Source organism: Serinus canaria, chromosome 7 (genome assembly GCF_022539315.1).
Source record: "Serinus canaria isolate serCan28SL12 chromosome 7, serCan2020, whole genome shotgun sequence".
NCBI classification, from domain to species: Eukaryota; Metazoa; Chordata; class Aves; order Passeriformes; family Fringillidae; genus Serinus; species Serinus canaria.
Genome location: NC_066321.1, coordinates 6,635,508 through 6,658,602, shown reverse-complemented (window position 1 = coordinate 6,658,602; position 23,095 = coordinate 6,635,508). Strand labels below are relative to the sequence as shown.

Below are 23,095 nucleotides of genomic sequence, written 5' to 3'. Positions count from 1 at the left end.
TCTGGGCACTCTAATTAGCATATTCTGGATGAAATTGTGCACAGTTACTGCCACAGCATAAAGTGTTCCCAGGTTGATGGCTGGCTGACTTTAATGATTTTGATTCTTGCCTGTAGAAAAAGCCAGAAATGATGCAGGTATAATTTAGATAGCTGTGGGATGAACTACCTAAATTGAAAACCTCCTCCACTGCCTTTGGCAAGAATCTCTCCACCATGGTAATAATTTTTCTTGCCTTAAAGGCCTGCATTAGAGGCTTCTTCTAAGAAAGTCCCTTGGAGCTGAAGGGGTAATGTCCTTTAAAACTGCTGCTTTTTCCTTGGCTCATGGGCTAGAAATCTTGCACTTTATTACAGTCTTTAATGTGTTGCAATAATGTAGAATGAAAAAAAAAATTAAAATGGGCAAAAAAGAAGAAAAAAAAAAACCTTGGAAGACCATAGGAAATATTTCTTGTGAGATGTGATGTAGTGCTACTCAGTTGTTAAATTGGATCATATTGCAACATTTATTAATTGGGTCATATACCTGGTGCCAAGTTTTGGATTGTGGGTATTTGATAAAGTGATAGCAGAGCTTGAAAAACTAGTTTTATGTTTAAGAGCCATATACATCCTATAAATGTTTGACAAATGAAAACAAATTGTTGCAATTTAGTAGTTTCAAGCATACTTTGAGTAGGAAATTATTTTCTTCTTGTTATTTTCAGTATGGATTAGCTTAATTGTTGAGTCCTCATCGATTGATTTTTGTAATTGAGCACTTTCACTTCAAGTCAGAGTTGAAATCTATGCAGCCATTTTCTCATGAGGTCAAAAAGGAGCACACTGAGTTTTAATGTTGTAACAAATATTACCCAGTAGGACCCTTCAGTCAGTCTGGGCTGTGGATTCATGAAAATAAAAGGCAGGATTCATCAGGCTATCTGTCAGGACTGTGAAATGAAGCTCAGTTATGGTCTGTGTTTCTCTTTAGATCTCATAAATGGAGCCCAGGAACAGTGTGAATTGCCTCCTATGGATGGTTTTCCTCACTGTGAAGGGAAAATAAAGGTAAGTGATCTGGTTTTAATCTTATGTGCATTCTATTAAAAATGGGACAAATGTTGCAAGAGGTTTGTATAAGCTGTGCTCACATCTGCTCTGCTGTTGCTTCCCCAGCATTACTGAATGCAGGGATACAGTGCTGCTAATTAGTAAAATTCCTGGTTTGTCATTTGTGATATTTATAGGCACTTTACCACTTCCTCCATTATTCCTGGGTGTGAACAGAGCTATTTTGTTGTACTTAACCTAATAAACTTTTGTGTCTTTTGTTGTGTTGCAGTGGATGAGAGATATGTGGCGATCGGATCCCTGTTATGCGAGCTATGGTGTAGATGGGTCCACGTGCTCCTTTTTTATTTACCTCAGTGAGGTCAGTAATCTTCTCATCTGCACAAGGGGAACATCATATTGCCTTCATAGCTTTGGGAACTGTACTTTTCTCAAAAGAAATCATCATTTTGTTCAGAATAATTGGCTAAAGAGGAAAAAGTTATTAAAACTGAATTATTAAGTGTGTTGCTATTATTCATGAACTCTGTAGGGGTTTCTAGCCTGAAGAATTCTAATGTTTGTAACTGCAGTGATGTGAGTAGCAGCTCTCCAGGGAGGCCATGTGGGTATCCTGTTAAACCTGCCTGTGAAGCTCAGTCAGAGATCTTTGCCTTCAAACACTTTTTCTGTTGCTTTTAATGCAGCTGCTGAGGTACTAATAGGGAGGCATTTGGAATAGAAAATGAAGAAAATGGTGCTTGATGGTCCATTGTCCTGAGCAGCATGGCCACTTCCTGCTCAGAGACTGTTTGTGAATTGTGGAACCTGTTAGCAGGAACAAAAAAAAGAACCTGAATGTCACATTTTTGAGTGAAGTTGCAGCTGTATTGGTTAAAGCCTTTGGTACCTGTCACAGCCTGAGGTGTTTTGTACACAGCTGAGTAGGGTGCTTGTCCTGGTGAGGTTTTTTTTTTTTCTATTTCCTGGGTAACACTTCTTTCCCAAGAATTAATTTTGTCAGTTAATTTTCATGAGCTCTATTACTGGCTTGAAGTGTGCATGCACCAGATATAGTCAGGTGTATTTGATCACTCAGCCTCTTCTTTCTTGTAAGTGAAATTTTGATGACTTATGGCAACTAATCTTAGAAGGAGTATTGATATCCAGGGGCTCACTGCTTGCAAAGAACTGAAAGAGCCAATGTGGCTGCAGGATTGCAACTAATAATAATTTTGTAGCTTCTGTAGGATTGGGAGGGTTGGGCTGGGATTTAAAGTTATATATCTGAGATTAAAATAGTGAGTCTAATATAATAAATGACTTGGTTGTAATCAAAGCAGTTTCTGTTGATTTACTCAGTTGACTGTCATTGAACTTCTGGGGGTGGTGCTTGAAGCAGCCATAGTTAAATGCATATCCAAAACATTTATCTGAAGGCATAACAAAGGCTGGGTTGAATCACAGTTTTGACTCATTCCATTTCTAGCACCAAGTGTTGATTTATGGCATTTATTTATGGGCTGTGAAATTTTAGAAGGAAAAGATACAGGACAACTATATTGTTTATCTTCTTTATCATAGAGGCTAGAGATAGGGTTTCATAATCTTCTGAAGTTGATCTAAGTTTCTACTAGAAGGTTTTGTTTTAGCATCAGAAGATCTATGTTTGGTCATTAGTATTCTGTCAACCAGCAGGTGCTTCATGGTTTTAATGCAGATATATCTTAAAAATGATGATGTATTTCAGCTGAACCCCAGACTCTAATATTCTTCAATGACATTTATTATTTTGCATTTCTGTTAAATCCCAATTTTTTACGTGAGAATCTTCCCTTATCATCAATCTTGAAAAATCAGTTGGTGCTGTTAGCTCTTTCATAACTGATCTTTCATGGCCAAATGTGAGCAGACTTCCAGAGGCCAAATGGTTGTTTTTCTCAAGGGTCTTGGGATTTGAATTTTTTTCTTTAAGCAGCAATATTTAATTTGGTCAACTTTTCATTTCGTGAAGGAATAAAAGTGCAATTAGCCTGTGTGCATATTTGTTAACTTCAGCAAAAGATATTGTCCTTTTTTTTTCTCTTAGAGTGTTTTCTTATGACAGGATGTAAAACTAATATTGGGTGAGTGTGTTATTAACCTTGAGTTTAAATTTGGCATTCTTAATCCTATGATTAATTTCATGATTAATGTCCAGCAGCAGAGGTTGAAAGCTTAAATGTTTGCGAATGCAAGCATGAAATGAAATTTTAATAACAGTACAATGATGTGGATTTATGAGGTGTGTTGGCTGCTAGGATAACTTGGAAATGATGTTGCAAGAGTAATTTGTCAACGTGGACAGTGATGAAGAGTTGACAGTTTATAGCGTGGTTGCACAGCTGAATGATAAATGTGCCTACAGAGCTCTTGAGTCAGAACTGCTGATTTAAAATATTAAAATGTATTAGGGTAATGGAAAGGATATTACTGTTAAGATTTTTCTTTTTTACTTCAAGGTTAGACTGTTGGAGTGAGATGGTTGTGTATGTGCATGTTTCAAAATGCAGTATATGCATCACATTATGTGCAACCTCAGTTTGGAAAAACAATGTGCATGGAATTCTGCATATATCTACTTTCACTCTTCAAATCACCTCTACAATCTAGTGTGACAAGTGTCTGTGCTCTTTCATACTCTTCTGGGATCTACTTTTTTATTCTGGAGCAGTTCAGTTAGGGTGTTACATTATACTCATCCATAAGCGTTACTCTTTGTAATGTAATTTTACACTTGTAAACAAAGGAGCCCAAAATGTTTCATTTTGGTGTGTAATATGGGTCAGAACCACAGAGACACAAAGTAATATGTCCACAGTTTATGTAAAGGCTCAGAAACAAAAGGCTGGCATAAACCCCATCCTTTGGGTATCAGCCATGTGCCCTGTTATGTTTTCCCCATGATTGCCTGCAAAACAGAAACAGTGCTGACAAAATCCAGGCTGCCACAGGTTTTCTCTCTTGAAGAGCCTGCTCAAGGGCAGGTACCAGCAGTTTTGCCTTGCTTTGGGTGGCAAAAACACCTGCAGGAACTTGGGAACAGCTCTTCTACGCTGCCCTGTGTCTTGGCTGCTTGAGCAGAATGAGAGGCAAGTGTGGCAGCCCAAGGAAAGCAAGAACCAACCCAGCATGTTCAGGCTTCTGCCTTTTGTTTAAAGCTGTCCCCTGTGCAAACTTGCAGGTGAAACTGAGAGAATTTTTGCACTTCTTTCTCACTGTTTTGCTTCAGGCACTGGATCTTTCCTGAGGTGTGTTATGCAGCTGTGTGGTCACAGACCCATGGAATGGTTTGGGTCAGAAGGGACTTTAGAGCTCATCTTGCTCACATCCCTGCCATGGGCAGGGACACCTTCCACTGTCCCAGGTTGCTCCAGGTCCTGTCCAACCTGGCCTTGGGCACCTCCAGGGATGGGGCAGCCACAGCTCCTCTGGGCACCCTGTGCCAGGGCCTCCCCATCCTCTGGTCCTCAGAACACAAATTGTGCTGGAGCCTTTGAAGAGTGGGTGAGGTACAAGTGGCCTGAATAAAACCAGGCTTGCATTCTCTTAAATACAGAGCCAGACAGGGATTAGAAATAGCAAACATTAAACAGCAAGTTAAACTTGCTTCCCTTTAATTGTGATGCCCATAGAGAAGAGTTACTTTTAAACTTAGCATTTAGTTATGAAAAGAGGCAGTTGTTAAACACTGTAATGGCATTGGCACAGTTATCATTTTCAGGGATAGCATTGCCTCTGGGCAGAAATGTGAAAAAATTAATTTCTAGGCAGTACAAAAATATATTTCACTGCAAAATGTCAGTTTGCAGCTGAAGAATGAAGCTTTTAAAAATGTCTTCTAGAAAATAAGTTTTTCACACTATTTCCAAGCTTTTAAAAGAAGAAAAAAAGTAGAGAAAGTGGAGGGAGCTTATAGATCTTTTTAAAAATTTTCTTTATCTACACCCATGTTTCTCTGAGAGGACACTGAGTGGGACTGGTGGTCAGCTGGTAGCTGTGGTGCAAGTTCCCCCCTCCCATTACACTGGTGCTTACCTGCTGGGGGCTTTGGATCTCCAGCTCACCTTTCAGGTGCATGTGTAATTTTTGGTACCCATCTTGGAATCCAGCACTTCAAAGATTTAAAACTGGTTTGAGTTCCAGTCTGTGAGAGTCCTGTAGATTTTGCATGTGTGCTAATACACTGCTGGAGAGAATTCTTGTTTTCAGTCCTTCAGACTTGATGGAAACACAAGGCATAATTTGGTACTGGGAGTATTTTTCTTCATACTCTTATTTCTGCTTTCAGGACTAAAGCAGAAAAACAAAAACCAAAGGTGATTTTGAACATGGATTTGTTTCCAGGGTGCAAGCCAAAGTCTGAGGCACAGTTTAGTGAAAATTCCTGGGTATCATAATTCTAGAGATTCCTTTAATCCTTGTGGTTTTTCTAGTTTACTGCAATTTGCTCACATCCATGGGGAAGTCCCCTTTCCACAATTTCTGCTGCTAATCCTGGACATTGAGTTAATGATTTGCATTTCTTCAGTGTAATGTAACATCAAACCAGCTTCTTTCAACTCTATGCAAATACTCAGAAATTTCACAAAACCAGTGTAGTTGTCTGAAATGTAAATCACCAGAAGTTCAGGCTTATTTAGATATCTTACAAATGTCCCTAAGAAACTGAAATGCTAATGATAGTCAGCACTTTGTCCCTGAACTACTGGGATTGGCCAGTAGTTGGTGGATTGGCCTGATTTTGGGTGATTTGTGCTGTTATTTTTTTCTTCTTCTGTCGCCTTAAACTGGGATTAGTCTTCTAATGACTTGCTGGAAAAGACATAAATGCCAGTGTATGAGAGGAGTCAAATACAGTGCACATTGCTGAAGGCAGACAAGAGGCTGTTTGCTGGTTGATGTGTGAGATGTTGTGCTGCTTTGTCACCAGGGCTGTGGGCACCTAACACCCAGCATTTGAGACTGCCTTTGGAAACAGCCACACCCAAAGCTGCCTGTATCCTGCTCCATTTCACTAACCAGACAGGCACTCACCTTGCACATCACAGATTCTGCAACCCTTTCAAAGGGATTCTGTCACTGAGACAAAAAATAGGAGTTCAGCAAGTCACCTTCCCAATGGAGCAATCCTTTCACATCAAATTCTCAAAGGGATTTCTGGCATTACAAGTTCACTACCTGCCTTCATACTGCCTAACAAATTTAAAGATGCACTTTCAGCACATGTTGCAGTGGATTATTTTGTTGGTGTGTTCTTCTCTCCTGGACTCAAGAGCAGCACTCTACCATGGATAGAAGTACACTGAGCACTGTGTTCACCTGGTGTGTAAAGAAAGTTGTTTTAGCTTCCCTGTGGATGGGCTGCACCTGCCCTGTGGCAGAATCCAAAATGAAGATTATCCCAAGGGCTCAGAGTGTGCCCTTCAGCTCCAGCTTTATTCAGCTCCCACTGTGACTCTTTGAAAGCATAAAGGTCTTTCTGAAATTTTGAATGTGGAGAGCTGCTGGCAGAGTATACTCTGATTCAATTTGGAAGATGCTCAGACTACTCCAGTGCTACAGATGTTTGTCAGGTTCTTAAAACCTTGCTTGAAGTACTTGCTCTGTAATAGAGTCGAGTGCTGCAGTCTTGCCTTGCATTCAGTTCCAGTGTGTCTGAGGAGGAGTCCCTGGAACAGACACCTGCAAAGCTTCTATAAAGCAAGGACTCATCAAATTTATTAGGTTTGTTTGGGTTTTTTTTTTCATCCTAAACCTAGCCATTTACACCTCAGAGCAGTTCAGAACACCAGCTCTCTCTAGGATCTGGAATCATGTAGCACTTAAATTTTGAACTTTTAAGCTGCTGTGCAACTTAACCTTACTGAGCTGGCTGCTTACACTCCAGGCAGTGCTGTGACTAATGTGATTCCAAACCAAGCAGGGAACACTTGGCTTCTCAGGTAGACACAGTTTCCTGAGCAAGATCAAAGACTACCTAATGCCCTTGATTTGCATTGAGTTCAGTACCAGGAACAGGAGGCACAGCTGGTCTTATTCAAAAATATGACAGTACAAAGATAAATATAGTGTGTTCTGAATAATAGCTTAGCATTTATATCACTCATCCAAAAAATGGTCTGTCTTCAAATCTGCACTTGCTGCTTCCCCACAGTCATCTTTAACTGCTAATCTGTCTGGTATCACATCCTTCCTATAAATCATGTACATGGCAGTACAACAGTAGGCTGCCATGGAGAGAATCAGCTGGAGAAAGAGCTGATGGTAACCCAGTGAGAGGAAGGCAGTGCTGGAAATGGGCAAGAGGAGCCCTGGTTCCTTCTTCAGAGGCAACTTTAGTGTTTGGTCTTAAATGATCAAATGAACATGTTAAAGAGCAGGATTGGAATGAGCATCAGTGCCTTCCTTCGCCTTGCTCAAAATTAGGGTTTGTTGTATGTTTATTTTCTGTGCCTAAACAATTGCAAAGCTGAAGGATATTTCTGATGGAGTTTTCATCCAGACCCACTTTAGTGATATCATAATCCTTTCTGCTGTCATTGCTAGAGATCAATAAGGAAAAATGGGAGTCAGACCAGCTGCAGACACTGATATTACTTTGAATCTATTCCTTAAGTGTTTATTTGTGATGAGAATTATTATAATTTATTATTAGACTAGAGGGAATATTTCTGAAAGCACAAAAGAACTGTATTTGTTTTTCAGTCAGTGAGGCATGCAGTGAATTGTCCTTGGCAGCCCTGAAAAATCTGCAGTTCCTTTAGGATGCCTTGTGGTGCAATGTGAAATACATAAAGTCAGAAAAGGGGCACGTACAGTAGTCCTTGAAATGTCATATCTTAATTTAGATCAGTTCTAATGCTAGGAATAATGCAAAATGTGTACTATTAAAATAAAGAAAAAAACCCAGAGTTTGTGCATGATTTATAATGTGGAGCTTGCAACTCTTTTCTGCCACAACTTTATAGCTGTGAAAGTTAGGATAGATAATTGCTACACTTTCTGGTGTGGTTCCAGAGTTGACGACCACTGAAGAATCAGATGTTTTCAAAGGAAGTTGATAAGTCCCTGCTTTCAAATGTTATATTAAACACATTGAGTAGGTTAAGTCATAGCATTCCAAATGCTTTTTTATAATTTGTCTGAGGAACCCAAGGTTGATACATTTCTTCCCTTTAATGAGGTTAGGATGGCTATTCATTTATTTCCATGTGATTTGCCCTGTAGGGAATCATATGGTGTGATCTTAAGCCTTTAATCTGTAATGCTCCAGGCTTCTGCAACATGATTAAGCTAAAATTGTGTTTTGACAGGTCTGTGATTGGAGGAGCCATAAAAGCAACTCTGCCTTTCAATTCTCTGAGAGTTGTGAACTCAATCAATAGCGATGGGGTGTCTTGGCCAGCTGACAAATTTTTGCATTTTCCCCTTTTCACAGTACAGTCATGTTTCAGTTTTCCTGGGTTTGCCTCCAACACTGAGGTTCCTCCTTCCCCAGAGCAAGTGGTCTGATTTCTTAAGGTACATAAATAATAAGGATTCTACACAACAGGTCAGATCCCTGGGGGCAGCTCAGGACTTCTCAGTGACTTCCATCCATTTGCTGTTTCTTCACTGACTGCTCCCTCTTGTACTTGTTTATTTTCTAGTGGACAATAGTAGAAGTATTGCATTTGCATTGATCATGTTTCTCTAAGAATCAGAGCTGTTGATGCTTGTGAATATTTTTCCTTATGTTATAATTACCTTATTTATAGCCTTCAAACATGGTGGCTTTGGTTCTATAATGATTCTTACTTTTTTGGTCTGCATTGCTACAAGGTAGAACTTTGATCCTTTGATTTAGCAAGCTTTGTCTTTTTATAAAGGTATTCTAGGGAGATGGAAATGTTCCAAAATACATATTTTTGTAAGGTGTAGAAACATAAAAAACTTATTGAAAACATTTTAGAACTGCTCAGAGAAATCATATTTTGAGCATTAAACAGCTGACCTCTGCCTTGATCTTCCATTTTCATTATCTTAAATGAATATCTAAATGTGACTTCTGGTGGCAAATTTGCTGGGTTAAGAGAGCATTGAATTGCAAAAAGCAATCTTAAGCTTTTTCTGCAAAAAAAGCAATTTTATCTTTAAATGATCACCTTATTATCAGCTGATTACTTATTTAAGCCATCAGGTTAACATAAAGGTGTAATATAGAGGCAGTGAGAGGAGGCTTTGGTCAAGCTGAAAATAAAGTAACATTATTTATTTTGATATGATTGTTTTACAGGTTGAAAATTGGTGTCCTCGTTTACCTTGGAGAGCAAAAAATCCTAATGAAGAAACTGATCAAAAAACAGTGGTAAGAACAACCATGTCCTTCATAAGGACAAGCAGGAGAAATAATTCAGTAATTGCGATTCATGCAAAATATCCTGGAATCCTCTGCCACATAAATGCTTTTAGATTAGAATTTACAAGTTTTACTCCTCAATTCTTCAAAGCTGAAAGGAATCCTCCTTGACATGTGTGGCTCATGTATCCAGTCATTGTAATGTGCTCTTGCTGGTTGGTTTTCATTAATAGCATTTTTGGGTTGAAATTTATGAAATACTCTACGCAGATACTGAGAAAAATAACAAATCCACAAACTGCTCACCAGTGTTAAATATATGTGAAAATGTCCTTTTTTCATTGTCCCAAAAATATGGGCCTTTTCACAAAGCTGCATTTATGGAAAAAGCTTATATCCATTTCAGGTTTGTAGTAACATTTTGATTACTCCCAATTTTTTCCCATTAAATACTGTAAGCACACAGAGTTGTTTCTTAATTGTTGCAGCCTAATTATGTAGCAATTAGGCATTTTAAGATAATTTAAGATAATTGCTGGGCTGCATAGGAACACTTCTTACATAATATAGATATAGGCTGCCTCATTTTTTAAAGCCTGTTTATCTTAGAACAGTCTAACTTTAAAACAATATTTCCTTTAAAATTTATACCCTAGTAATGTTTCTTCCTTTCTGGTATAACTGGAGACTCCCTTGTGTTTGGAAGATTCATGATACACATAAATCTTGAGCCTACTGTTCTGTACTATGATTTAGACATACCTGTACCTCATTTTGAAGCACATGAACAATAGCAGATCTTATACTGCAAAAATAAATGCATTGTGAAACATTGCAAATGTACTCTGGGCTACCAAGTACTACTAATGAAAAATAACAGTAATTTATGGAGCTTAGAAGGGTCTGTTTAAGTATATCTTTAATATTTGAACTAAGAGCTTAACGTGCTAGGAGTGTATCTTTTTTCCTATTTCTATTTCTTTTTTTTAAAGAGGAATATAAACAGCTCACATTTGAGCAGTTTTTTTACTTCTGGAAAGTGTGCTGAAGAATAACTAATGTTCAGAGTGTTTCTTAATGCTTTGCTTGAAGGCTGAAATTCGTATCAACTTTGATAATCTCTACAAAATGATGGCAAGGCATGAGGAATTCAGGTGGATGATGTTGCGCATCAGGAGGATGGCTGATACCTGGATTGAAGCCATTAAATCACTTGCAGAAAAACAAAATTTGGAGAAAAGAAAACGAAAAAAGGTAAGTGAGAACATTTTTATTCATGTCACTTGCTGTTCTATGGGCTCTGTCAAGCTTCTTGTTCCAGGTGTAGCTTCAGAATGGAAAGAGAAAATATAAAAGGTCGTGTTTATACTCTGTTCAAGAAGTATTTTGCTGTTTGAAGTTCTGTTGCAATGGGTGTTTGCTTTACAGATAGTTTTATGTGTTTTGCATGAGTCAATCTTGGACTAAGTTTACTGATCTCTATAGTTTTGGATGAAATAGAAACTATGTAGACTAAATACAGACTATGTTCTAAAGGGAGAAATAATGAATTTACTGCAAGCTGATGACACTGGAGTGTTTTATGTAGTCATGGAAACAACAACTGTACATCTTTGTTGTCCAAAATTGAGACTCTAAATGGTGTATCTTGGGTTTGGATTTGAGTGGACTTAAAGTTCACCAAAACGTTCAATTGGATCTGTTTCAACTTCTTGTAATGAGTTCATTTTAAAGCCATGAGATACTTGAAGTGAAAAGGTGTAGTTCATTTGACTTTAATTTTTTTAAAATTACCTCAACTAGTTAAGATGAAGCCAAAAGTTGCAAACACAACAACAGGTTTGCTTTCTTGCCTTGTTATTCCTGGAGCCAGTCCTGAGTGGCATCAGCCCCATGTATGTTCATATTTCTACCCTCTCTTAAGCCTAGCCCCATGTATGTTCATATTTCTACCCTCTCTTAAGCCTGCGTGGCTCAGCTCCTTGCTGGAGATTCTCACTCCTTGCATTCATTACAGAATTAAATTATTTGGGTGGAAGTATTGGCTTGTTTCCTTTGATTTTTTTCCTTTTTTTTTTTGGCCATAGTTGGAATTTAATAGAAAGAAAAACTGCTGTAATGTGTAGTAATTGCATGTTTAATGTCGATAACTCAAACATATGACTTTCCTTTCCAGATCCTTGTTCATTTGGGGCTTTTGACAAAAGAATCTGGATTCAAGATTGCAGAAAATGCATTTAGCGGTGGCCCACTTGGTGAATTAGTCCAGTGGAGTGATTTAATTACATCTCTCTACTTACTGGGCCATGACATCAGGATTTCAGCTTCACTGGCAGAGCTCAAGGAGTAAGGAGATTACTTTCGCTTTTGAAACCAGAATTAGAAGAAAAGAATTGTAAACTCTTGAAGCTTCTATTAACAGTATATAATTTCTTGAAGCATAAAATGAAAGTGATAATTCACTAAACAGACGATAAGATTATTTTCATGAGCTAAGTATATGTGCCATGGAAAGGATAATGTGTTTTCATTGTAGCTTCAGGCTCCTGGGACTTCATAAATGAATGTTGTAAAATTCCAACTAAGCAGCTTAGGCTTTAACATTCCAGGTGCTTTAACCAGCTGCAATGGGAAATGCTACAGACCAGCCTAATTCTGTGTCCTCTGCTTCAGTTTCTGCTGCTCTTCACTCAGTATCTCTTTTTAAGATAAAGGTTTAAGATCTTTAAACATGTTACTTTTGATGTAGTTAATTGCTTGTGTTAGGTCAAATTGCTCCTTACTCTTCCTTGTCCTGCTTTGCCAAGTAGTTCAGCAGCAGACATAAAACATCTGTTTGAAGCTTGAGCACATGTGCTTTTCCTGCAGCTTTCTTTTTTAAATTTAATGACAGCATTGTTTTATAGAGAGCTCTTATACTATAAAGCTGTCAATAGAAGGCAGAAATTATTTTTAATTATTTCAAAGCACACCATTTTTAAGCATTTCAGACATATAATTCTTTTGCTTAAACTAGATGAGATTTTTAGTGAAAATTAGTGCCTTGCATTTAATAAATGTTGAGCATCTCTAGCATTTCAGTGTTCTTACATGGATCATGATTTCAAAACAGTAAAAGAGTAAAACTTTTTTAGAAACTGGAATTATTTGAATAAAAAGTGTGACAGCATCAATTCAAGGTATTTGGAAAGTAATGCTTTTTCCTGTTGCTTCTTGCTTTGTTTAGGATCATGAAGAAGGTTGTAGGTAACAGATCTGGGTGCCCAACCCAGGGGGATAAAATTGTGGAACTCATTTACATTGATATTGTGGGACTGACTCAGTTTAAGAAAACCCTTGGTCCATCATGGGTTCATTACCAGTAAGTACAACACTCACTTGCCCTCTAAACTGCTTTGTTAAGGAGCTTTTGTTGAATAGCACATGTTAAAATACTGAAATAAGTCCATTCACATGAATTTCTTTAAAAGCAAAATGTGCTTTTCTGTTGTCCTTAGCTTTTAGGATTAAAGGGGCTAATACTTGTTCTTTGCATGTCATCATTATCCCCCCCAGCAAGCTTGAGATTCTTGGATTCAAGTATTTTTAATCTTAAAAATCCTAATTTTCTGCTTGATAAAACATCATCTCTGCCCCTCTTTCCCTCCTTTATTTACCTGCACTTCCCCCTCCCCATTTTTTCTGTAGATTAGTAGGTGAGCTGAGAGATTACAGCATTTTGTTGTTTAGTTGGGATACCAGAGGCATGTGTTGCTTTTTGGTGTTAATGAGCACACTGGATCAATGATTGTGGAGATTATCTGTGCTAATTGTATTGCCCAGCAACTGCAGTGCTATTTTCTGTTCCATTCCTTGAGACCCTGAGCATAGAGTTCAGGGGCAGGTCTGAAGAATAAACTGCAGTTATTGTTGCTTTTCTAATCTATAAACATCTTCCCATTTGAAATGGAGGGTGAGGGTCACAAGAAATGACTTTGTGCACCTTTCTTCACATCTGCAGTTTTAGAACCTCTTCTCTTTTTGTCAATAGCTTTAAATCATTAAGCCTCCCATGCTTTATACAAATGCACATCAGCATGAAAGAAACCCAGATCTCAGTTACTGATGTTGAATTTTCTATACCTGCTAGAATTAGCTGTGTTTGGTGATCCTCAAAGTCCAGTATATCCTACTTGGAGGAAGGTATTGGAAGGTGTTCATGGCAGAGAACTGTTTTATTCAGCCTCAGGATTTTCTAGAGCATTGGATCTTTCCAGTGTCATTTCAAATGAGAGTACTGTGATCAACATTGCAGATCAGATTACTCTTAATCTCTTTTTTGAAGCAGGGGAGTAAATGGATATTCTAGTTTTTAGGAGCCTGCTAATAGAGATAATCCCATTTTCCACCCAGCAACAGTTACTTGTCTGTCTGCCAGATGTAATTGTCACTAGGAGATCACATGCAGCACTGTGGTCAGGGTATTAAACCCTTCCTATAAATTTTAAATGTTTCTTCCTGTCTGCTTGCTATTACCTGTCTGGTATATCCTGTAACAAAGCTATGGAAATATATATTGAGATTATAGATTAGCTATTCAATTTTTCTTTCTTCATAGAATCATTGCATCTTGAATTATCAATCTGTTTTACTTTGATTACTATTTTGTGGTAAAGGCTGGTGTTTTCTTGTTTAGGAGAGCAGAATTACATTTAACTCCAAGTACCTTAGGTACTGTAGAATTTTTTGAGGCTTTTGGGGGAGCAAAAGGTACATTAATATCTGTATTCTACAACATTGCATTTCATGGACTGGAAGGGAGTCTCATCTAGTCCATAGCCTGACTGAAAAATAGATAAGGATGCATTTGTCTTTGATGAGAGATTTTTGCCTCATCTTTTACTGAAGACTGAACAAGATGCCCCAGTGTTGCTTTATATAAGTTCAGCTTTAATGTGTTTTTCTTGGCCTGGTGTTTTGCTAACTGCCTATTACTGCTTATTCTAATAGGGTTCTGGAGAATAAATTACTTCTTTCTCTTCTCTGCCAGCCCCTAGGATGTCTTCTATATTGTTTTTCCTTCAATTTGCTTTTTTATAGTACATACATTTAGGGGTTTGTGTTATTACATACAATTAAGCTGTTGTATACCTTTCTTGAAACTTGTTACATTTATTGTGAATCTCTCTAATTATGTGAGGCTTTTTCTCAAGTTCACTGTATGAAAGAGGATCCAGAGTCTAGCAGAGACTGCAGAATTGATTAAAGCAGAGGAATTAATTTGTAGCTGCATGCATGCTGTCTCCTATTTCAGGATCCTCTTCCAATCATTGTTTTTTATCACAGCATCATGAGTTATAAATTTTGTCATTAAAATGTTTTGAAGTTAAAACCACAAAGTGCTTTATAACAGCACAGGCATCCATTTCTGTTTAATTCCAATAAAATAAACATGATCACAAATAAAGCTGCTTTTTAGCCCTTGTTATTTACAAACTCTGCTTTTTTTCTCAGTTGTATTTTATGTCAGTAGGAATAATTGTTTCTCTTAAAAGGAAGTGTTTTTCAGTGGATTTGTGCAGGTCAGCTCAGTCTGGTTTATACAGACCAGACTCAGATAAAAATGAATTAAAATGTTTTTATTCACTTCAGATCAGAATAGAGTGGCAGAATAAGCCTCTGCCTTCAGAACAGTCACTTGGTAAGAGTGCTTTATATAATCTTTCTGGGTGAACTTGAGCCCTGAGGAAATTTTTGGTAGTTGCAAATCAGGTTTCTGGAACTGCAAGCTCGAAAGAATGACCCTGCTGCTTTGGGAGGGAGTATTTCTGAAAGACTCTTCTGCACAGCTGAGAGCACCAGTGACTTCTGGTAGTGTGTGCTTTATCTGTGGGATAATTGGTGCTGCAAATAGCAGGAACACAGCAGAACACATCTCATTTTGGAGTGCACCTTATTTCCAAGCAGAGCAATGCCTGCTGGATTTTGCAGTTCTGAGGTTGTTTGAATGCAGTTTGTGTGCAATGAATCAACACACAAATTAATAGTCTAATATCGTTGGAGAAGTGCAGTCTTTCTTAGCACCCTCATCCTCCGTACAGCACATAAAAATCTGGTATTTTTTTCATTTTTCCACAGTCTCTCTAGCAATGACTCATTCCCATATGCCAACAATCCAGCTGGCTTTTTTTTCTTGAAATAAATTAACGTGACAGCTATCCTGAGAAATGAGCAACATTCCTGGTTTGTACGTGTTCTCTAGAACACATCTTTTTTAGGAGGGTTATTTTCTGTCCTAAGATTTTAAATGCAAATACTGAGTGGCCTGGTGAAGTGGGAGAAGGATACAAAAACAAGTGTATGAATATGTCCACTAGGTCAGCTCTGCTAAGATTGTGCTTCTCCCCAGAACTCAAGGGGAAAGAAAAGCTCCCTTTAAATAATCCTGGGTTACTTTTTTCTGATTTTTTTTTTTTGCCCTAAAATTGTCACTTCTAATGTGCTAGACAAAAAAGACTAATATGGATGTTTCTAAAGCAATTTGCTACCTACCAGTTCTCTTTTTAATTAGGCAGAGAATAGACTTATTCTGACACCAATTTCAGGGCACACTGCAATTCTCTGCAGCTTCACTGCTAAAGCTAGGTGACATTTTAGGAAGGAAGGGTGGGAAAACTGAAATTAAAGGTATACCAAATTAGCATTTTAATTTAAAATATATCCCTGAGTTATAAAAAAAATGCTGTTTTGTCATTTTAAAAATTAATTATTTCACTTCAGAAATGCTAATGCATTGTATGCAAAAATAATGAAAAAAAGGAAGGGTATCAAAATTATTAAGTGAAACAAATGGAGAATGTGGTAGTAGGGCAGACAATCAAGGCATTCCTACATATATTAAAATATCAGTTCAGCATAACTGCTATTAATTACATTCATTTCTAAATTTTAAATCTTTACCAGCTCTTTTCTGCTGCATTTCAGGGATTAGTTTCACCACTTGAAGCTTTGATCTCTCATACCATTCTTGCACAGACTTGCACTTCTTTCTGTCATCTTTTGTTCTGACTTAGTTTACACCAAATCATAGAAATATTTGTTTTGTTTTCCTGCTTTCTGCTTTGGATTTCTGTTGCATCACATTGCCTGTCTCGATTCAGAGACCCTGCATGTATTGGACATGGTTCCTCAAATCCCTGTGAGCCATTTGTGCTTCTTATCTTACATCTGAGTTCAGGAAAAAGAGAGGCAACAAAGCACAGTAGTGCCCCTTACACAGATCTCTTGTCAGCCTCCAGGAATGTTGCAGTTTTTCAGTGGTTTTCTCCTATTTTTCATTCTCCTGTACTCAGGTACCTGGCCAAAAGCTGTATGTTTGAGAGGAATTTTGTTTAAAGGCCTGCCAAGAAATGAGAGAGCTTTTATTACTGAATGATTCATCAGTGCAGAGCTTGTTTTGGTCCTGCTGGAGTATTTTGTGTGATGCAGAGATAATTGCCACTGTTGTAAAATATTTTCATTGAGAACAGTTGACAGAAAACACTGCACAGAAACTGATCTGTCAGCTTTGTTGTTTGGTGAATCATAATATGTTGTGTATTTTGACTTTCTTTTTGTTTGAAATATCTCTGTGAAGGTTTAAAAAAAACATCACTTTTCTCAATTTGTATTTTGAAATACAAAGGTAGCATTTCATCGAAGAATTTAAAAGTTGCTGGGGTTTTTTCTACTTCCCACATTATTGAATACTTTCAGAGAAAGGAGCAACATATGAGTAACATGTAATTTTATTTTGGGGACTAAAATTTTTTATTTCTAAAGCTGAAAAATAGTTGGAGATAAGCTCTTTCACCTTTTGAGGACTAAATTCTTTCACATTTAAAAGCCAAAATCAGTTGTTTTACTGAACAGAATGTACATATGTGCTTGGAGCATGGGAAGTGTTGAAAACTGCAAAAAATAAACATTTTTAATTGTCATTTTTGCAGCTACCTCCCTTCTCTGCTACCCATAAGGTTGTGTCCCTTCCTTAGCACATATGAGCCCAGTGCAGTGATAAGAGTTTGTGTTTATAACACAGTTGCACATGATGTTTAATTCCTGTAAAAGTCTTTCCTGCAGTTTGGTTTGTAGAGGGCTGAAGCATGGCAGACTCTGGAGCTCTGTAATGCACTCCAGTGGCAGTGGTCAGTATGTCCAAGTCATGTCCAAGATTTGGCAGCCTGCATTTTGGAAACATAACTTCTAGAATTTCTGTCCTATAACATGTACTGTCTTCTTCATACTGACACTTTTTCTGGTCCTTTCTTTGTCAAGAAATAATTAGGGTTTTAAATAAAGGGTGAGCATGATTCTCTCATCCCAGGCACTTTGGAATCCAGTGCCAGCATTTCTTTCTCTTGTGTGTTGGTTGATGCAGGTAATTGACTTTTATGTTGTTTCTTCAAAAGTCTGTGACAAAATATTTCATAAACAAATAAATAAGCTGACTGCAAGAGCTCAGCATATTAAAGCATCTTCAGTGCTTTTAACAGTAGGTGTAAAAGTCAGAACCTGGAGACCAAATTCAATTCTCTAAAGACAATGTCCTCTTCTGCTCTGATCTTCTTGGCATGTGGCTCCTGGTTGTTGCACTTTGTTTGTGGTAATGGTTGAGAACTTTAAAAACACATGGAAAATCCTCTCTTCTTCTGCCTAAATTCTACTCCAGAGCCCTAGGAAATGCAGGTGGCCACTGTGGCATTCCCATAACTCTAGGTGGATTTTAAAGCATAGCTTCATTCTGCAAGGACAAAATAAGCTCCAGGCTGTTATTTGAATATCTGATATATCCTTGAATTTGCTGTTCATAACATCTTTATGAATGTAATATGAACAGAATTGTTTGAAATTAAAATGTACTTTCAGTTTATATGTTCTCCACAGCTGCAAACAAAGACAAAACACATTTTAATTATCATAACTATGCATATATATGCACATTCTTATCTATACATATGTAGGTGTACCTACAGTATTTTTTTTTCTTTTTCAGGTGTATGCTAAGAGTTCTGGACTCCTTTGGGACTGAGCCAGAGTTTAACCATGCCCATTATGCCCAGTCTAAAGGCCACAAGACACCATGGGGAAAGTGGAACCTCAATCCCCAGCAGTTTTATACAATGTTCCGTAAGTGCCTCTGTGCTTGTGAATATTTCAGAGCTTTAAAAAGGAATGCTGTCATTGAGGAGATTTTTTTTTTCATTATGAAAGACAAATTCACAGTTTAATAAAATGCAACTGCTAAATGGGCAGATTTGTGGCAGTGTCTGTAGATATGCCAGAGCTCTGTTGTGCTTCCACCCAGAGAAAATGAGAAAACAAAAATATTGAGCTAATAGAAATAGTGGTAGGGAACTTTATGCCCTGGGTACCTGTGGGAAGTGGTGCTTGGCTTTTCCCTCAAGTATCAGGGAGTTTGGGTTTGTTACTTCTGCTTTCTCTAATATTACTAAAAAGCAATAGATCTTTGAGGAACTTGCTAGGTTACAGTTTTATAAACTCCTGCATTTCATCATGTTGAACTGAAGTTTGGACCTATGTTAGCTACAGTGTTGTATTTCTGATTTTGATCTTCAACAGCTCAGCAGAACCATCCCTTCACTGTTTCTTTGTGTTCAGAATTTTAAAATGACCACTCAGCAAAATGTTTCTGTCACTACTTTTTTATGGCTTTGTAAAAAATTTTACCTAGCTTGTTTTCATATTGTGAGAATTTATCCTCAGGTAAACTGACTAACATTTGTTTGCCAGCAGTGTACAAAGCTATTGTAAAATAAGTAATTTTCAGCACTGCTGTAGATCTTCGAAGCATCAATAAATATCTTTTGAGGTGACCCCAGCCAAACCTAAAAAAGAAACAAAAGAGACACAAAAAAGGTACAAATTCTCTCTAAATTGGGTCAGATTACATTATTTGTGACCTGGTCTATACCTAGTCTTTGGCTTTATGGCAGCAGGTTCCAGAATCCAGGGATCTGCACCTTGCCTGTTGCAGCAGTAGTTCAGGTGTGTTGTCTCTGAAAGGTGCAGGGCAAGGGAGGCTCAGGGCAGTGCCCTCTGCTGTGTGAGAGGCTGCTCAGCCCAAACCTGCCAGAAACATTTCATGGTGACCAGCCCACCTCCAGAGTGTGGTGCTGGTCCCTGTCTGACATTACAACCAGGGGGGGCTCTGTTCTCTCTCATCATCAATCTTGGAAACTTTCCTGCTTTTCACAGCAGAATTATACATGCTGCTGTCGGGTTGACACGCTTTTGATTTCAGTTGCCCTGTAAAATTCTTGAGAGAGGCATATTTTGTCTGTCAACATTTGCTGTGCAAGTTTTTCCAGAGAAATATAAGTGAAGGTTGTTCAAGAGATAAAAGGCTGCATTCACAGTTGTTGGGAAGCAAGTAACAAAACATGTGCTGGTGAAATGTGACTTGAAAGTGGTTACAGAGTTTGTGTCTGGATATTAGTAAGCAGAGCTTGTTTTGTATCCACATTTGCTAATATTTATTAATTTATGTCCTAAATGGAAAAGGGACTCAATTGTGCTTTGTTTAAGCTGTCCAGCTGTTGGGAAATTCAGATGTGAGGTCCTGTTCAAGATAGCACCAAGGGGGATGATGCACTCAGTGAAAATAGCTGGGTGAGCCCTGGTGGTACAGCTGTGTGCTGTGTGTGCACTGCTCAGTCCCTCTCCATGAAATGCAGAAGAAAGTAAATCTTCTCCCCAGAGATCTCTGTTGTAGCAGTACAGACTGCCACTGGTACAGCCTCTTGTGCAAAAAAAATTGCTTCATAATGAATTTTCCAAAAGAGTATGGCTGTATTGGAATTTTAATAAATAACCATTTCCAATTTTTACTGCTGGAAATGACTGTGGTTTTTCCTCTGCAGGAAAAGGGGTAAATGGATTGCAGGCAAACCATTCTGAAGCATGAGTGATTTCAGTGCTGTGGATTATTCAAGGATTATTTTTTTCTTCTGCTTCTTTTTTTTTTTTGTACTAGGTGCAGAGGAGTCAACATGTTTTGTGATATTTAAAGTTTATATTTGTTGTTTTGTTCTCTGCTGCAGAGATAGCACCATCTTTATGGGGTTGTGATTAAAAGTGCATGTTATGCATCAGTAAAGATTTTATGGCAGATTGGAACCCTGGACAGCTTCCCAAGATCCCCAGACTCTATTATGTTTTGAGAACTCTGATTATAAGGGCAGAAAATTATCCTGAGCAACAAGCAAGCCATAGTCAAACCTGTGGCATATTACCAAGTGCCTGACTGTTCTCTGAATTTCCCAGAAGCATGAGAGCTTTTCCCCCTTTTTATGTTTTCCATGTTTTTAATTCAAATACCTTCATGCAGAATAACAGCCCTGGTACTTCTAAAAGTGCGTGATCTTGCTTAAAAATCCATCTGAGTGCTGCTTCCTGTCCATGATGTTTGAGGCACTGAATTCCACCAGTTCTAAGTGCTAACTTTAACAAAGGTTTATTTTTCTTTGGAGTGTGTACTGCCTTGCCTCTCCTTTGAATGCTGTCTCTCATCCAAAAATATGAAAGGATGGAAAAATGCCCCTTTTCAGACATATTTGAAATGTGCTGTTTGCTGTGTAAAATTCTAAAAAGTCCTTGGGTCTAAGTGGGTGCCTGGCTGTTGCTGAGGCATTTTTTGTGAAAAAGAGTAATTGTCATTTGAAAGACTAAATGTAATGGCAGAGGGACGTGTGCACCGTGTATGGTTTCTCTGTTCTCCTGCATTATCCACTTGGCTGATTTTCAGGAACAAAAATGCAAAACCTCATAATTGCAATAGATTTTTTTAATAACTCTGGTAGAGCTTTAGCACTGCACGAATCGAAAGTGCCTAGGGTGTTGTCTTTGGATTTAGGAGTTTTTTGGTTTGGTTTGGGATCTTAAGCTTTTCAAAATGTGATTAATTGTCAGCTTGTGTGCCAGAATTTAACAGGAGGCCTAGAGAGGAGATCCTGCTGTTTATTGCAGCCTTTTTCCTTGTGCACTTGTGAGGCTGTGGCACTTTTTAGAGAACAAAACCCCCCATGTGTTGGAATAGTTTTTATATAGTAGGGGTGCATTTCTACCTGAAGCATTGAATGTTGGAGTCCATCACTAGAATTAAACACCCAGCCTAAAAAAAAAAAAAATCCAAAATAACAAAACCCCTTACTTTTAATGAGCCTAAATATCTGTGTATTTATAGGGGGTGGAACAATGACCAACACTGCTGGAAAAAAAACCAAGGGGGCTAAAAATAATATAAAAAACTATGAATAAATTGTACAGCCTTTGCACACAGTCTTTTTTTGCCTGGATTGGATTGAAAACAGTTTCGCTGACTTCACTCACCACATTTCAATATTTTGTGATCACTGTTTCTGAGTGAATTAGGCAATGCAATTTGTACTCTGATTTGCATAGTGTGACTTGGTAGACCAGTAATTAGCATGGGTACATAATACACAGAGAGCTGGGTGGTTGGTGTTGGTAATTCCAGTGTAGGAGGTGAACCCCAGAAATTAGCTAAAATTTATTTATGCCATTGAGCAACATCCATTTTTGCTTGCATCTTTGCTAACCAGCATAAATCCAGGGGGGTTTCAAACTGCTGGTATTGTATCTCTGAGATTTGTCAAGCTGGATTTCTTCTGTTTCTTTTATCTTTAATAATAAAATAAAGCTTAGCTCACAGACAAAAAAGATCATTACCATTGGACTCAGTCCAGCTGCTGAGTTTTTATTATCAGAAACAAGACAGAAAATAGCTGCTCCCTCCAGTAGGCATATGGAGCAGGACTTAAAATTAATAAAAACTATTTTGGATAATAAAGCAAGCAAATGTGTCTTTCAGTACTAATAAGAAGGAGGTGATCAGTTGCATAATATGTTCCTTGTAGGTTCTTTTCTGACAACATTCACTCTCATGTAGCATTAAGCAATGGTTTCAAAGGTGCTGAATCTGCTCTGTTTCTTACAGCTCACACTCCAGATAACAGCTTCCTTGGATTTGTGGTAGAGCAGCACCTGAATTCCAGTGACATCAAACACATTAATGACATCAAAAGGCAGAATCAATCTCTGGTTTATGGCAAAGTAGATAATTTCTGGAAGGTGAGTTTTTTATACTCATATGCTTGAGTAAATTTATGTTGATCAATAAAATAAAGCATAATTTGAAATTTGAAAGTGTCCCATCTGTCTAAACCCATTCAGTTCTTTTTCTGGAAACAAACATATTTGAATAATTAAATTGAACATTTTGAAGTCTTTCTGTTAGAGAAACTTCTGTCTAGATTGGTGTGGATCCTTTGCTATTTCTGTACACCTTTCTGGTAGAATAAGAAACAGAGTCTTACTGTCACAATAATTTTAGAAAATGCAGAAGGCTGGTAAACATAATGGAAAATTTAAGGTGTGAACTTTCATTAATCATAAGCAAACCTGTCTTTCAACTACTTCTGTTCTTATATTTACAACAAAAAAATGTGCTGCATTTTGAGATGGAAAACCAGTTATAAAAGGCTCTAGAAGTGTGCAGTCTCATTTTATCTCCCTGTAATAATATCAGAGTTTTTGTTTCTTTACTGTTGCCATTATTGCATTGTCATCTGCAGATGAGAGCAGCAGAATAACAACACCAAGGTTTGGTGATCTTTTCACT

At 37.8% G+C, this 23,095-nt stretch overlaps 1 protein-coding gene across 1 annotated transcript in view; it reads left to right on the top strand.

The window, feature by feature from the left end:
- MGAT5 (alpha-1,6-mannosylglycoprotein 6-beta-N-acetylglucosaminyltransferase) overlaps nucleotides 1-23,095 on the top strand; it is a 110,938-nt gene that overhangs the window by 55,705 nt on the left and 32,138 nt on the right. The window contains exons 4-11 of the mRNA XM_030241545.2: nucleotides 976-1,052; nucleotides 1,327-1,416; nucleotides 9,352-9,423; nucleotides 10,507-10,668; nucleotides 11,591-11,760; nucleotides 12,641-12,775; nucleotides 18,428-18,561; nucleotides 22,412-22,545. Coding sequence (XP_030097405.1) covers nucleotides 976-1,052; nucleotides 1,327-1,416; nucleotides 9,352-9,423; nucleotides 10,507-10,668; nucleotides 11,591-11,760; nucleotides 12,641-12,775; nucleotides 18,428-18,561; nucleotides 22,412-22,545 — 974 coding nt within the window. The remainder of the gene's footprint in view (nucleotides 1-975; nucleotides 1,053-1,326; nucleotides 1,417-9,351; nucleotides 9,424-10,506; nucleotides 10,669-11,590; nucleotides 11,761-12,640; nucleotides 12,776-18,427; nucleotides 18,562-22,411; nucleotides 22,546-23,095) is intronic.